This window comes from Heterodontus francisci, chromosome 26 (genome assembly GCF_036365525.1).
Source record: "Heterodontus francisci isolate sHetFra1 chromosome 26, sHetFra1.hap1, whole genome shotgun sequence".
In the NCBI taxonomy this organism is placed as follows: domain Eukaryota; kingdom Metazoa; phylum Chordata; class Chondrichthyes; order Heterodontiformes; family Heterodontidae; genus Heterodontus; species Heterodontus francisci.
In genome coordinates this window covers 46,972,239-46,988,929 of record NC_090396.1, presented here as the reverse complement: position 1 = coordinate 46,988,929, position 16,691 = coordinate 46,972,239, and the positions used below count along the sequence as shown (strand labels likewise).

The window sequence follows — 16,691 nt, the reverse complement described above, 5'->3', positions numbered from 1 at the left end:
TTATTTTAATCCTGAATTTACCTCTGTTGCTGGAGGTCAGGATCTATATTTTTCCATGCTCTGGTACTGCAGATTGGTATCATGCAAACAAATCTTATCTGAAGCCAGGAATATTTCATTTATTTGCTTGCTCTGTCAAGCATTTCAAAGACATGATAACCATGTGTTGACTGTGACTCAGTTGGTAGCATTCTCGCCTCAGTGTCACAAGGCTCCTGGTTCAAGTCCCACTCCAGGAATTAAGCATAAAAATGAAGGCTGACAATCTACCACATTACTGAGGGATGCTGAACTGTCAGACATACCATCTTTCAGATGAGATGTTAAACTGAGACCCCATTTGCCCTCTCAAGCAGATGTAAAAGATCACATGGCACTATTTAAAGAGTAGGGGAGTTATCCCCAGTACCCTAGTCAATATTTAGCCCTCATTCAGCATCACAAAAAGATTATCCAGTCGCTATCACATTGCTGTTTGTGGAAACTTGCTGTGTGCAAATTAGCTGCCGTGTTTCCTACATTACAACAGCAACTACACTTCAAAAGTACTGCACTGGCTGTAAAGCACACTGAGAATGCAGTGGTCGTGAAAAGTGCTAAATAAATGGAAGTCTTTTTCTTTTGTTATGTATATACAGCAACACACACACACTCCTGGTAGACATAGAAGCCAAGGCTTTCTGCTGCCTGAAACATCAACTCTACTTCTCTCTCCACAGATGCTGCCTGACCTGAGTATTTCCAGCACTGTTTTTTTTTTCCAGATTTCCAGCATCTGCAGTATTTTGCTTTTATTTCTGCTGCTGTGCTTGCCAGTCTGTGGCTTTCTGTCCATTTAAGTGAATGGGTGGAAAATCATGGGCTGGCAAATGCAGTTGGTTTTTAAATTAATGCTCAGCTTTCCAAAAAAACCTGAAAGGAATCAGCTGCGTAAAAAGCATTTTCTGAAAGGTATTTAATAAATCAATTTCCTTGAGTTGTTTTACTGCAAGTACTGCACTCCTATTTTAACTAGTACGACTTCCTAAATATTTTAAGAGACAGAATTGGAGCAATGTGGCAGCCTAGGTTATTCAAGTACAAATGCATTATGCCAGGGAATAGTAAAAATAAAAGCATCACTATCACAACCTCCAATCCCAGCTATGCCTTCAGGGCAAGCAGATAAGACTCCAGACACTCTTCTCTTTCCCATTCCAAAATGAGCACAGCAGAGCTGCGTTACCTAGGGCCACTCACACAGCAACCAACCAGCTAAAGAGCTTTGATGTTTGACATGGGACCAAGCCATTGGCTTACCTCTTCAGCAGGGAATGGCCAGGTCTCTCTTTTCCTTTCCAGCTCACAAGCAAGATTGTCCATCATTTATTAATGGGTTAAGTTTCAACACCAAACCTCCACATTTAATTTGCAATGCGAGTTTCCTTTAACAAGTTTCATTAAGGGTGACCCCAAACACAAACTAGCTTTGTGAAGTATATCTCATATTAGGATGTTCCACAGCATATTTGTATTTAATGTTTTGACTGAACTGCACACAACCTTCCTACTGAAGTCCATTCGAGTCCAAACACATTTCATGTCATTCTTCCAAAGTGGTTTCTTAAGACAGCAACTTAAAGTCATTTCTCCTTGCTGATGGCGAACATAATTATTTTCAAGTTCTCATGCAAACTGTACATTGGGCAAGAACACAATTGAAAAAAAACATTCTCACTACTGTCATTTCCTACGTCAGAAAAACAAAGCTGAAAATGTTGCAACTAACTTAAAATGTTTGTGTATTTCTTAACAGCTATGTCCCTCATCTGAACAGGATGTATGCCAACAGAACATTTTTTTGAGAAATAGCTTTACATTTTACCATCAGCACATTCTAAAAGTGGAATGGAGGATTAAGTGTTAGACTTACTGTTAATTAAGCCAGACAGCAGTCAATAAACAGAATGGACTTTTTAAAAATGCATCTACTATTTAAATCTATTGCTGTTCAACCATGAGATTCTAGATTCCAGGGATTTATGGCTTAGAAAGTTCAGAGTGGAAATGTGGTATGGTTCTAGAAGAATAATTCGGTGCTCACATGATGTCAAACTGCAAGCTTGAGGTTGCATTCGCATAGAAATGCTCCAGAATCCTTTACAGCCTTCAGAAGCTCCAATACCTTATATCAACTTGTACCTGGCAATCTTTTTGGTTCCTACTTGAACAACTGGGAGCCACCCATAGACGCTTTGAGAAGTAGCCTTTACACTTATTCAATGAGGGAACTTTGTCAGGAAAGAAACACACTTTCCTTTTTTGAATGAAATATAAAGAGAGATAAAAACAATGACTTCTCTTCCCCATCCTTCCTATTCACAGTTGTAGTCAATTTATAGTTTACCATTTATTTGAGAAAAGTGTTTAAGTGTTAGTTTCAGAAGCTTTGTTGTTCCCCTTCCCGCCCCCCCAAAAGGACCCTGAACGACAGAAGCCTTTTCCTAACATTGAATCTTGCTTTGTTTTGTGTTAAATGACTCCAGTGGACATACCAGAGCCAGTTTCACACACTATTGTTCTCCAAACAGGAAATCAGGGAATTTGAAGGTGTCAATGAAAACACATCCCATCCAAGAACAAACAACCACAAATGAACATTTCACATGTTAGTTTCATGGGACAAACAATCTGACAAACTGAAAACTCAAATAATGTTTCAAATGGCATCTTCTTTCCACATTTGCTGCAGTAGCTGAGCTGCTCTCAGGAAGTGATTTAGTTGACTCTTGGTGCCTGAGCTCTATTTCAGACCATCCCATTCTGAATCCTTTATAAATTGAAGCTGTAGTCTTTTCAGCGAACCTTTTACAGAAGGTCACAATCAAAGAAATAGAAAGCTCTGAGGTCATAGGAGGTTACAATAAGCAAGGGCCAAGGTCGTAAAAGGATTCAAATACAAGAGCAAGAATTTAACATTCTAGATGCTGGTAGATTGGGATCCAATAACCTCACAATTACAATTGTAGAGGAAACATCAAACTGCAGCGCAAAATAAGGATGCAAAATTCATATACTGATAAAACAACAAAGGGAGGCCATCTGCCACAACATTGCCACTTGAACCTTTGGAGTCATGCCAAAGGGTTAGGGTTGTGGTAAAGCACCTGGGAACTGCTGAAATAAGTTCAAGTCGCAAGATTAAAATTACAAGGCAAATCTTCTCAGACGAAGTATAAGACAACAATTATCCACTCTTCTGACTTCCACAGTGATTTGCACCTAAAACTGATTAGTACATATGAACATACGAATTAGGAGCAGGAGTAGGCCACTCGGCCCTTCAAGCCTGCTCCACCACTCAATACGTTCATGGCTGAACTGATTACTCCACATTTCCACCTACCCCCCTGATTAACATGAATCTATCGACCTCTGCGGACAGCCATAAAGGCTGGGCTAAAGCGTGGCGAGTCGAAGAGACTTAGCAGTTGGCAGGAAAAAAGACAGAAGCGCAAGGGGAGAGCCAAGTGTGTAACAGCCCCAACAACCAATTTTATCTGCAGCGCCTGTGGAAGAGTCTGTCACTCTAGAATTGGCCTTTATAGTCACTCCAGGCGTGCTTCACAAACCACTGACCACCTCCAGGCGCTTACCCATTGTCTCTCGAGACAAGGAGGCCAAAGAAGAAGAAAAATAGATCTACCTCTGCCTTAAAAATATTCAAAGACTCTGCTTCCACCGCCTTTTGAGGAAGAATATTCCAAAGACTCACGACCCTCTGAGAGAAAACAATTCTCCTCATCTCTGTCTTAAATGGGCGACCCCTCTTTTTTTAAAACAGTGAACCCTAGTTCTAGATTCTCCCACAAGGGGAAATATCCTTTCCACATCCACGCTGTCAAGACCCCTCAGGATCTTATGTTTCAATCAAGTCGCCTCTTACTCTTCTAAATTCCAACGGATACAAGCCTAGATTGCCCAATCTTTTGTATTCAATTCCCCTCGCAATAAATGATAACATTCTATTAGCTTTCCTAATTACGTGCTGTACCTGCATACTAACCCTTTGCGATTCATGCACTAGGTCACCCAGATCCCTCTGCATCTCAGAGCTCTGCAATCTTTCACCAATTAGATAATATGCTTCTTTTTTATTCTTCCTGCCAAAGTGGACAATTTCCCACATTATACTCCATTTGCCAGGTCTTTGCCCACTCACTTCGCACCGCAGCCTCATAGCTCCAGCGAACCAGGTTCAATTCTGGGTACTGCCTGTGTGGAGTTTGCAAGTTCTCCCTGTGTCTCCTCCGGGTGCTCCGGTTTCCTCCCACAGCCAAAAGACTTGCAGGTTGATAGGTAAATTGGCCATTATAAATTGCCCCTAGTATAGGTAGGTGGTAGGGGAATATAAAGACAGGTGAGGATGTATAGGGACAGGTGAGGATGTGGTAGGAATAGGGGATTAGTGTAGAATTAGTATAAATGGGTGGTTAATGGTCGGCACAGACTCGGTGGGCCGAAGGGCCTGTTTCAGTGCTGTATCTCTAAATCTAAATCTAAAAAATCTATCGATATCCCTTTGTAGCCTCCTTATGTCCTCTTCACAAGTTACTTTCCTACCTATCTTTGTGTCATCAGCAAATTTAACAACCATACCTTCGGTCCCTTCATCTAAGTCATTTATATAAATTGTAAAAAGTTGAGGCCCCAGCACAGATCCCTGTGGCACACCACTCGTATCTTGCCAACCAGAAAGTGACCCATTTATGCCTACTCTCCGTTTCCTGATAGCCAGCCAATCTTCTATCCATGCCAATATGTTACCCCCTACACCAGGAGCTTTTATTTTCTGCAATAACCTTTGATGTGGCCCCTTATCAAATGCCTTCTGGAAATCTAAGTACAATACATCCACCAGTTCCCCTTTATCCACAGCACATGTAACTCCCTCAAAGAACTCCAATAAATTGGTCATACATGATTTCCCCTTCACAAAACCATGTTGACTCTGCCTGATTACCTTGAATTTTTCTAAATGCCCTACTATAACTTCTTTAATAATAGTTTCTACCATTTTCCCTAACGCAGATGTAAAGCTAACTGGCCTGTAGTTTTCTGCTTTCTGTCTCCCTCCCTTTTTGAATAAAGCAGTTAATTTCGCTATTTTCCAATCTAACAGAACCTTCCCCGAATCTAGGGAATTTTGGAAAATGAAAACTGACATATCAACTATCTCACTAGCCACTTCTTTTAACACCCTAGGATAAAGTCCATCAGGTCCCGGGGACTTGTCCGCCTGCAACTCCAACAATTTGTTCCGTACCACTTCCCTGGTGACTGTAACTTTCTTGAGTTCCCCCCTCCCTTCCATTTCCTGACTTACAGCTAATACTTGTATCCTCAATAGCGAAGACCAATGAAAATATATGTTAAATTCATCTGCCATCTCCTTATTATCCATTATTAATTCCCCAGACTCACTTTCTATAGGACCAATGCTCACTTTGTTAACTCTTTTTTAAAATATCTATAGAAACTCTTACTATCAGTCTTCATATTTCTAGCTAGCTTTCTTTCGTACTCTAATTTTACCTTCCTTATTAATCTTTTAGTCATTCTTTGCTGTTTTTTATATTCTGTCCAATCTTCTGACCTGCCGCCCATCTTTGTGCAATTATAGGCTTTTTCTTTAAGTCTGATACTATCTTTAACTGTTTAAGTTAACCACGGATGACAGGTCCCATCCTTTGAATTTTTTCTTTCTCGTTGAATTGCCTCTATTCTGTGTATGCTGAAATATCCCCTCAAATGTCTGCCACTGCATCTCTCTTGACCTACCCCTTAACCTGATTTGCCAGTTCACTTTAGCTAGCTCTGCTTTCATGCCCTCATAATTGCCCTTATTTAAGTTTAAAATACTAGTCTTGGACCCACTCTTCTCTCCCTCAAACTGAATGTAAAATTCAATCATATTATGATCACTGCTACCTAGGGGCGCCTTAACTATGAGGTCATTAATTAGTGGGGCTAAATAGGCAAAAGTCTCTGAGGAAATCTCCCAACATTCTAGAAAGAGAAACCAAACTCACCGAGGTCATGTAATCAATTCCACTGATTTTTCTGAATAGATGCATCAAAACTTCATCACACCCATACTTGAGCACATATTTTGAAAGATCAATTTTACTTAAAGATCTGACAAGACAGCTTATAAGCATCAAGGTGACCCTTTACTTGCCCAGTCTGAACCCTGCAGATGTTCACTAGCCCCTCTTTGTGAATGACGCCACAACCAAAAACAATGATAAAAGCTTACATACTTTGCTTTCAATTTTTGTACCTAAGCTGCCTATCACTTTATTTATTGCAGATAAAAGAAACATTTAATCTGAATAACATATAATTTTTGTAAAAGGATGGGAATAAAATCCATTAATGGCCAGCTGGTACAAGCTGTCATTCACATTCAAATATATTACAAAGTGCTGCAGCATCAGCTGGACTGAGTTCAGAATTTAAATAGAACTAAGCGGGTACTTCTGCTTTTAAGGTCAATTTACCAAATACAACATTTTTTTCTTGAAAACAATAAAGAAAACTGAAAATAAAGCATGTTGGTATTTGAGTTCTCAGTTAAGAGATCAAACCAAGGACTAACTGGGTTTTATAAAGATTTTTTGTCCAAAAACTGTAGTTCTTGTGGATCATCTAAAGCCATCTGAAGTGTTTTATAAAACAAATTACACAATACAGCCCCAGGACAAAGAAACAAAGGAATCAAGGCCTTGAGGGGGAGGGGAAGTGACAGGCAAGGCACAAATCACGACAAAAAGGAGAGTCTAACCAAAAAGGTATTGAAAATTGATTCCTAAAACTATGCTTTTTGAAGTGTATTTTGGTAATGGGAGACACTCAATTTCACCAAGGAATTCTAGTGGAGTTTGACTAAAAAGAAATTTAGTAATGATTTAGGTTTGCTCTTTAAAAAGGTGGAGATTCTCCCCCTCCCCTCCACTGCAAGAATAAAATTGTACAACTTGTTCACATGGATATATTAGAAGAGAAATGCCCAATATGTGTTATCTTTGCAAAGGGAGTGGCTGGGCGAAAAGTGGCATAAGACAGTACAGCATTAGTGAACAGGGTTGTTCGTAATCATGTCCCAAATTACTAAATAGAAATCCCAATCAAATCCTTGGAACCTTTAACAAGGAGGAAACAATGCACCAAACATCGCTAAATATGACTATAATAAAATATATTGGAGTTATCATTTAAGGATAAATGGGTTCTGCAATATTATCTAGAGTCTGTTCACCAAACACTAATTGACCTCAGATACATGTGTAATGATGCATGATTCACTTCCTGAAACAATGCAACCTTAACCCTGCTCATTGTTCATAAACAGGAACCAGCAAAAATTCAGAAATGGTTCCAATGTGAATTTGGAAGGAGATATACAGTAGTGTAAATGGAAATCAGAGACAATATAAAAATCTAGTGTTCTGCAATTTTTACCCCACACCCCCTCCTCCATTTACAATGTAGGGCACATTTCAGAGTAGTGACAACAATAGAAAGACTGGGGACAAAGTGCTTCAGAAGTCACACTTTATCAGACCAGGAACTTGCAGTAATGGCACTGGTGCCTTCAGAGAAGATCTGGAAAATTATCAAACCTGAAGCCCTTCTTGGCTTTTTAAGAGACGATACTACCAATGCATTTATATTGCAGCAGTGCCAGTAAAGTCAGGGCTGCCATCGGAACAGTATCCTGTGGAAAGAGATACTTTTTACAACAACAAGTTTCTCCATTTATTTTAGAGTATGTAAAATCTATTACAGATTTGTTTTTCCCCAAAGGTTGGTCTAAATTCTGCCAATTTTAAAATCTGCAAAACACATTCAGTACTTAAGAGTTGTAATGCATTATAGAACAGCAACTGACAAAACATTGACCAAGTAATATTTTCTTACTGCTGAAAATATCTAACTGTTGCTCCATTGCGTGTGTTGTCAGAGGTTAATTTCTAATTCCTCTACTGACGAGATCCAAAACCACTTTTTAATTATCACAAATAGCCTATTGGATAGTTCTGTGCAGTTTTGTTGGCTCGGTGCAGTTGATCTGTTTAACACAAAGGTCAGGTTCCCCCATACTGCAGTGAATTACTATTTTAAACATTCAAATACTGCAATAAAAATAGAAAATGCGTGAAAAACAGGTCATCTGGCAGCATTTGCAGTACTTTGCTTTTGTGTTACTGTAAACCTCAATTAGATTCTTTCTTACTCTCATATTTAACTTTCACTATGTTCTATTCCGGTGCTACAACACAGCATGTGCACTCAGATAAACAGAGATTAATCTGATCCAAGCAGAAATCAGACATCTATGATTTTCTATCAAATTTTACAACAAAAGTTTGACGTGCATTTGTTTAATATTCCCAGTGGTATTATTTAATTCATCTCAAGAAGCTCCCAGACAAGGATTTAATTCCAGGTCTGCCACTGCTGACATTGAAAAGGTGAGATTTTGCAAATGAACAGTCTACACACTGGAAAAGCTACACTAATTGTGGGCATTCCAAGATGACACTGGCAATCCTGCATGCAAAACCTCCAGCAACATAAAACTCAGTTACAAAACTCATGCCCAGGTAACTGCCTGTTCAATGTTTACAAGATGAATAGCCTATTCAGAAACAGGCTTTTAGATGCATCACATTCTTTGACCTAAACCAAAGTCCAATCATTCTCATATGTATAAAAACAATTGATACTCATGGCTCTTGTTGGATGATTCTCACCAGGAAACAAATCTGATTTACAGTCCTCCCATAATCCACTACTTTTACAAAACAATTACATTCTAACATTCCTTTAGAAAACAATAATATCAAGCTCCTTGGTAACTGACAATATCTGCTTTACGTTCATTTTACTGGGACATACAAAAGATTATTTCAGCCTCTTCCTCTCAAATTCCCACAGCTTGTATCCCCAGGAGTATTACTTCATACATCAGCTGTTTTTTTAAAAAAAGCAGCTATGCTTGTTATGCTCCCCTTCAGTGACTGCTTTGTTACTCGGCTAAAATATATGACTGATATTCTATCCTTTGATTGATGGAACAGTCCATCTGTTCTGGTGAAATGAACCCTGAACATTATCTAATAGTCAGCTCCTTCTATATGTATCCCATGGAATCATAATCTTCCCAGAAGCAGTTTTGTGGATATGGAGATTGACAATGTGGATGACAGTTTTTCTTTCCTAACTGCTACCATGTCCTTTCTCCTGCGGGCCAGTGACACAGGACTAAATATTACAAACACTGTTTTTAGCCGTGTTATTATTAGGAATACTATTCTCTCTCTCTTGTTTTGCTCCCAATATCCACTCAGTTCTTACCCAGGTAAATGTCTCCGAAGGACCCGCTGCCGATTTTCCTGCCGAGCCGGTACCTGTTTCCCACTCTCAGTTCCATGGTTGGGTTTCGCCTGGTGCCCACTGAGTTTGACTTTAACCCGGTTACTCAGGGCAACTCTATATTTCTCTCTCTCTATTTCTCTGTCCCTGTCCCAATCTTTCCTCACAGAAGGATTTTCACCATCACTTTTCTCGCTCCTTTCCAAATGCACCCCGACAATATCTGCACCAAGTGGCACGTTAAACGCTGTAGATTATGCTCCGCCAAGTTTTATTGTCATTCTATCCACCTACACACAGGATTACATCGGATTCTAGTCGCTATCTCTTCCTCTCCTTCCTTAGCTCTACTTCGCCATTGCTGGACTGAGTTAGCTGTCTGACGTCACATCCGCCGTCTGACGTCACTGGACAGAGAGGCGGGAACACTGGTGACGTCATATATAAGCTCCCTCTCAGATGTTACTCCCGCAGAGTAGGCATCATATATACATGTATAGATATGTAAAATAAATGTTCAGTATAGCTCACTACCTGGCAGTAACAGGCAATATTTTTCAAGTGAGTGAAGTTACCAATCAGTAATGACAGACAATTGCCACTTGTGTTGTCACAAAGCTATTGCCTTAGCAAAGCGGATGTAAATATTGAACTTTTAGATACATTTTGTCCAATGTTATTAAAAAAGTAGAAGTGATCATTTGATAGAAAAAAACCTTGAGTACAGTTTTGACATTTTATATTTTTCCAATGCGAATTTTATTCTACATCCCTGCACCAACTCATCACCTGCACGCCAATAAAGAAAATACACAACCAAGTACAATAATTTTAGAAGCGATGATCATAAGAACATGAGAAAGCTTGGAATAAGAACTGCCCATTCCTTCCTGCTCAATCAAAGTATTCTCCAGAAAAGGTTTAGCAAAGTTTCTTCTTAGCTCAGTTTCTATAAATAAGTCGAACAAAACTTAAGAATCGTAGGATTGTTACAGCACAGAAGGAGGCCATTTGGCCCATCGTGTCTTTGCTGGCTTTCAGCAAGAGCAACTCAGCTAGTCCCACCCTGCTGCCATTTCTCACTAGCCCTGCCACATTTCTCTCCAGATAATTATCCAATTCCCTTTTGAAAGCCAAAATAGAATCTGCTTCCACCACACTCTCAGGCAGTGAATTCTAGATCCTAACCACTCACTGCGTAAAAAAAGTTTCTCCTCATCTCACCTTTGGTTCTTTAGCTTAAATTGGTGTCCTCTGGTTCTTGGCCCTTCCGCCAAAGGGAACTGTTTCTCCCTAACTACTCTGTCCAGACTCCTCATGATTTTGAACACTTCCATCAAATCTTCTCTCAACCTTCTCTTCTCTAAGGAGAACAACCCCACCTTCTCCAATCTATCCATGTAACTGAAGTCCCTCATCCCTGGAACCATTCTCATAAATCCTTTCTGTACCATCTCTAATGCCTTCACATGCTTCCTAAAGTGTGATGCCCAGAATTGGACACAATACTTCAGTTGAGACTGAACCAGTGTTTTATAAAGGTTCATCATAACTTCCTTGCTTATGTACTCTGCCTCTATTTTAAAAGGCCAGGACCCTGTATGCCTTATTAACTGCTTTTGTAACCTGTCCTGCCACCTTCAACAATTTGTGTACATATATGCCCCTGGTTTCTCTGCTCCTGCACCCCCTTTAGAATTGTATCCTTTATTTTATATTGCCTCTCCTTGTACTTCTTACCAAAATGTATCACTTCACACCGCTCTGCGTTAAATTTCATCTGCCACATGTCCGCCCATTCCACCGGTCTGTCTGTGTTCTCTGGAAGTCTACCACTGTTCTCCTCACAATTCACAATGCTTCCAAGTTTTGTGCCATCTGCAAATTTTGAAATAGTGCCCTATACCCCAAGTCATTAATTAATATAGATCAAGAAAAGCAGTGGCCCTAATACTGACCCTGGGGGAACTCTACTATATACCTTCCTCCAGTCCAAAAAATCAAACATTCACAACTACTTTCTGTTTCCTTGTACTCAGTCAACTTGGTATCTATACTGTTCCTTTAATTCCATTGGCTTTAACTTTGCTGACAAGCCTGTTATGTGGCACTTTATCATATGATATCCACCAACCATTCAATCTACATTAAGCATCCTTGATCAGGTGCCTACTTGGCATTAGATTATATCTACTTATTCTTGTAACCCTGCATTTCATTCTATTCCATTGACTGCCTCAGTTGACTCAGTCCACAAATCCACTGCACTGTGGGAAAACAATTCTGTTTCACCAGAAGTCTTCCCTCAGATTTGTTAATTTTACACTCATGTCTTCTAATTCTGCACTTGCACTCAAATGATATAATCTGCTTGCCTCTACATTCCTCTCAGAATTTTAGCAACCTGGGTCCTGTCTCCCCCCATCTACATTTCTCTAATGGTTTTATGAGTGTCCTCGATTAGTTTCATAGATTTACAAAATTTTTACGTGGTTATTAGTAAAATTAGGTGAATCTAGAACATCACCAGATTTAAAAGAATAATACAATCAATAGACAATGAAGCTGAGCATTGTTGAGCCATCTTATTCTATTATTTCTGGTGGTTCGAATCTCTCAATTACAAATGATAAACTGTGTGGAAAAATCTGATCATTGAAGGGGCGCCTTTTTCTTTAAAATGTCGGATTTTGTTTTGTTTGAGGATGAAGGAGAACCACAAGTGATGTGCATTCATTTTGCTACAATGATGGAATGACAAATGACAATACAATGTCTTTCATTGCAATTTATGTTTATACATTTGAAAAAAAGTTTGTCATGAAGAAGAGGTTGGATGACGGAAAGGAAATAAGGCACATTCAGATTGATAAAGCCAGTATGTGGTTAGAATTTATTAAAAATAGCCAAGGGTTCAGATGCATTCAAAACAAGGTGATATTCTCCACCTCCATTCCTTTCAAGACCAGAGGGTGAACCTTTCCCTTCCTTTCCAGTCCAGGCTCAATTGTTGTCCTCCTAACACTTTCCTTCCTATCCCAGGCTCCCTCTTAGTTCTGGTATCAGCCTTGTAAATCCTTTCAACATTTTCTCCAGTGCTTCTGTTCTTTTTTGTAATATTTAGACCAGATTTGTGCTCAACAGTCTAAGTGTGATCTTCATTTTCTCTGTTTTAAAAAAACAGAGCATTAACAGTCAGCTCATTTGAAAAGGTTGGATGGCTTAGTCCAATTGCTAAAGTGATAATTTACAAGTTTTTCAAACTTAATTTTGGTTGACACTATTGACAGCTTACTTACCATAAGAAGTTTGTTTACAACAACTGTTTGAAAAATAGGCAGAAAAGTCAGTCATAGATACAATTTAATCTGATAGGCTGCTTAATTTAAATAAATTTCTGATGAAGAAAAAAATCACATAAAAAGATACAGGAATGAACAGCATTACATTTTACATTTATGATATCTTCTTTCGTTTAGCTAATATTATAGCACCTATCACTTGATACCATATATTTTACCATATTGAATTCTAACATCACACTATGAACAAGGTTATAATACACTGTTACTAAAGTTATAAGGATTGTTTAATTACATATGCTGTGTATAGAATAGTTAATGATGTCACATCAGAATTCAAAGTCACTTTTCCTGAGATAAGGGTTTATGGTTTGTTCCATTTTGCTTTTAAAGTCCTGAATATGGGTATTCCCTACTTGAAGTGCGCCCTCACAGCTATGAGTCTTTTTAAAGTGTCAGGGACCATTATTGCAACTTTTTCACTATATTGCTGGAAATGACTTATTTTCACCTCTACACCATCAGGACTGAATGCAATTACTTCTGCTGCTTTGACTGAGCAGCCCCCTTCTCCTGTCAGAGAACCAAGTCCACACACGTTACTCGGATGATGGGGAAAATGGATGTAGAAGACTCCCTGATAGAAAGTAGCATGTGTCTAGAAATTTGGAGTAGGCGGGTAGAAATTGGATCTCTTGAGCCCATTTCCTGCGTGGTAAACAAGTGCAAAGAGATCCAATTTAGTCAGCCAACTTCCTACACCCGAATAGTATTGATAAACATTAAATGCCATATTGGTTTGTGATCTGTAGAGGGATCCTGGGCGGCTGCCTAGAACAGGCATAAGGCCTCCTGAATGTGCTAATCAGAGGCACAATGCCTGTTTTAGGACCTAAATCAGAAATTGGTTACCCTGAATGCAGTAGGCGTTGAGCCTGCTACTTTTAGGACAGCCTAACTAGCGATGCTTATAAGGACTGCTAGTGGCTACTACCAATAAGCTAAGTTTTAAAATAAAAAATTCATAATAAGGAGCCAGGAGGAGCAGGAGTTCTCCAATCAGCTCCACATTAAAATTGCGGACTGCTGCCGGCCACTGCTCACTCCCTTGTCGTGATTGCCTGCTCCCACTCACAGATTCACATTAGGCTCTCAGCGGCTCATTCAGCTGATCTTGGTGTCCCCATGCGACCAACAAGCTGCCTCTGGGGCCGTGACTGGTGCCTGCACCTTGCTGGTACTATAATAATGAGGCCAGCGGATTATTTTGGCACCCTCCTACTGCTGGCATCATTCAATGGATGCAGCATGAACTGCAACAGATTCAGGTTCGATCCAATTTCTAGGCCTGTCTTTCTCTATATTATTATTGTTTCTTCTGTCATTTGTTTTGTGAGTCCTGTAATATATTATTAAATATTGTCCTATGTTACCTTTCTAACTTGTTGGCCAGTTTTTTCTGATGTTTAATAGATCTGTTTTGTTGTAGTTAGCCTTGCTAAGCATCATTCGTATTTACATTATATTGAAGCTTGTTTTGTATCTCTAATTATATCACTTCATTGTGCGGGTTCTTTAATTGTTTTTGTCTGGTGGTAAAGTGTAATTTGCTGTTTCTGTTTAATAGTGATTCTATAAAATCCTTATCATCTCATTGCTGAAGTGTTTTATGTTTCGGAAACTTGGCAATTGTAAGTAAATTTGATTTATTTTCTCTGTATATTTCTTTTCCTGTCCATTTGCGCTTTTTTGTTAAGGTGTTTTTTGTTTGATAACCTGATTGTGGATTATATGTCGTGTTCTTACTGGATGTTCGCTTGTTGCCATGTTAGCAGCCAGAGGAGGTGCTGTGCATTGTGGATTGGGTTTGAATGCATTGGAGCAGCTGCTAAATGTTTCTGTCAGGAAGGGTTTAACGAACCTTGCAGAAGCTATTTTCATATCCGGTATGATACTAATCCCATTAAATACATCCAATCCTCTCCTCTTTGGCCTCCTTGTCTCGAGAGACAATGGGTAAGCGCCTGGAGGTGGTCAGTGGTTTGTGGAGCAGCGCCTGGAGTGGCTATAAAGGCCAATTCTAGAGTGACAGACTCTTCCACAGGTGCTGCAGATAAAATTGGTTGTCGGGGCTGTTACACAGTTGGCTCTCTCCTTGCACTTCTGTCTTTCTTCCTGCCAACTGCTAAGTCTCTTCGACTCGCCACGATTTAGCCCCGCCTTTATGGTTGCCCGCCAGCTCTGGCGATCGCTGGCAACTGACTCCCATGACATGTGATCAATGTCACAGGACTTCATGTCGCGTTTGCAGACGTCTTTAAAGCGGAGACATGGACAGCCAGTGGGTCTGGTACCAGTGATGAGCTCGCTGTACAATGTGTCCTTGGGGATCCTGCCATCTTCCATGCGGCTCACATGGCCAAGCCATCTCAGGCGCCGCTGGCTTAGTAGGGTGTATATGCTGGGGATGTTGGCCGCCTCGAGGACTTCTGTGTTGGAGATACGGTCCTGCCACCTGATGCCAAGGATTCTCCGGAGGCAGCGAAGATGGAATGAATTGAGACGTCACTCTTGGTTGACGTACGTTGTCCAGGCCTCGCTGCCATAGTGCAAGGTACTGAGGACACAGGCTTGATACACTTGGACTTGGGGCTAAGGCGTGGCGAGTCGAAGAGACTTAGCAGTTGGCAGGAAAAAAGACAGAAGCGCAAGGAGAGAGCCAACTGTGTAACAGCTCTGACAACCAATTTTATCTGCAGCACCTGTGGAAAAGTCTGTCACTCTAGAATTGGCCTTTATAGCCACCCCAGGCGCTGCTCCACAAACCACTGACCACCTCCAGGCGCTTACCCATTGTCTCTCGAGACAATACATCCAATGCATGCTGTATAAATGGCCCAGGAATGCCAATCCATGTGTAAACATAGAGGGAAGACAGAAACATCTAAGAGATCAATCAATATCAGCAAGAGAGATTCTTGCCAGTTGTGTAAAAGGGGCTTCTCCAACTTAGGCTGACAATTCTAACGAAGATTTACACCTGAAATATTAATCTATCTTTCTTTTGGATGCTCATCAACTCGCTATGTTTTCCCTATACAATAGGATCAATGTATCTGCATAGCACTGGAGAGGGTGCAGAGGAGATTCACCAGGATGTTGCCTGGGCTGGAGCATTTCAGCTATGAAGAGAGACTGGAAAGGCTAAGGTTGTTTTCCTTAGAGCAGAGAAGGCTGAGGGGGGACCTGATTGAGGTATACAAAATTATGAGGGGCACTGATAGGTTAGATAGGAAGAAACTTTTTCCCTTAGCGGATGGGTGAATAACCAGGGGGCATAGATTTAAGGTAAGGGGCAGGAGATTTAGAGGGGATTTGAGGAAAAAAAAATTTTTTTTTAGAGGGTGGTTGGAATCTGGAACGCGCTGCCTAAAGCGGTGGTAGAGGCAGAACTCTCACAACATTTAAGAAATATTTAGATGAGCACTTGAAACGCCATAGCATACAAGGCTACAGGCCAAGTGCTGGAAAATGGGATTAGAATAGTTAGGGGCTTGATGGCTGGCACAGACATGATGGGCCGAAGGGCCTATTTCTGTGTTGTATAACTCTAGGAGCATAGATCCGACTGGCAATTGACAGGAAGACCACAATGACTGCTCAATGCAGTTGGAAGGAGGCCAAGCCATTTTTGTGGTTGGGCCTTATTTAAATATAATCAGCGAGCTGCTAGTGCTAATCACACCCCTATAGGCAGCTGGCCAATTAGGAGGCTGTAAATATGATGGGGTGGCTGCTATTTAAAGCATCCTCAAACCTCTTAAAGCAGGGTGCATTTTTTGATGATGTGTGGTAGAAAGCAGGTTTCCAAAGCAGCTGGCAGCATAGCTTCATCTAGGGGTCTCAACCTCACTGACCCAGTCATGGAGGTGCTCATTTAGCAAGGGAGCTGCAGAAAGGAGGTCCTTT

The 16,691-nt window shown here is 40.4% G+C and overlaps 1 protein-coding gene across 6 annotated transcripts in view; it reads right to left on the bottom strand.

Annotated features, from left to right (window-relative positions):
• The window catches only part of csnk1db (casein kinase 1, delta b), a 61,420-nt gene extending 51,608 nt beyond the window's left edge, over window positions 1–9,812 (bottom strand). For 3 of the 6 annotated variants that reach the window (XM_068058155.1, XM_068058157.1, XM_068058156.1), the window contains exon 1: window positions 9,403–9,812. In XM_068058155.1, the coding sequence (XP_067914256.1) occupies window positions 9,403–9,478 (76 nt within the window). In that variant the 5' untranslated portion in view covers window positions 9,479–9,812. Of the gene's footprint in view, window positions 1–1,299; window positions 1,511–1,542; window positions 1,632–9,402 lie in introns of those variants that run through there. The other 3 variants (XM_068058159.1, XM_068058160.1, XM_068058158.1) reach the window with 3 other exon arrangements.
• Between the last annotated feature and the right edge of the window lie 6,879 nt (window positions 9,813–16,691).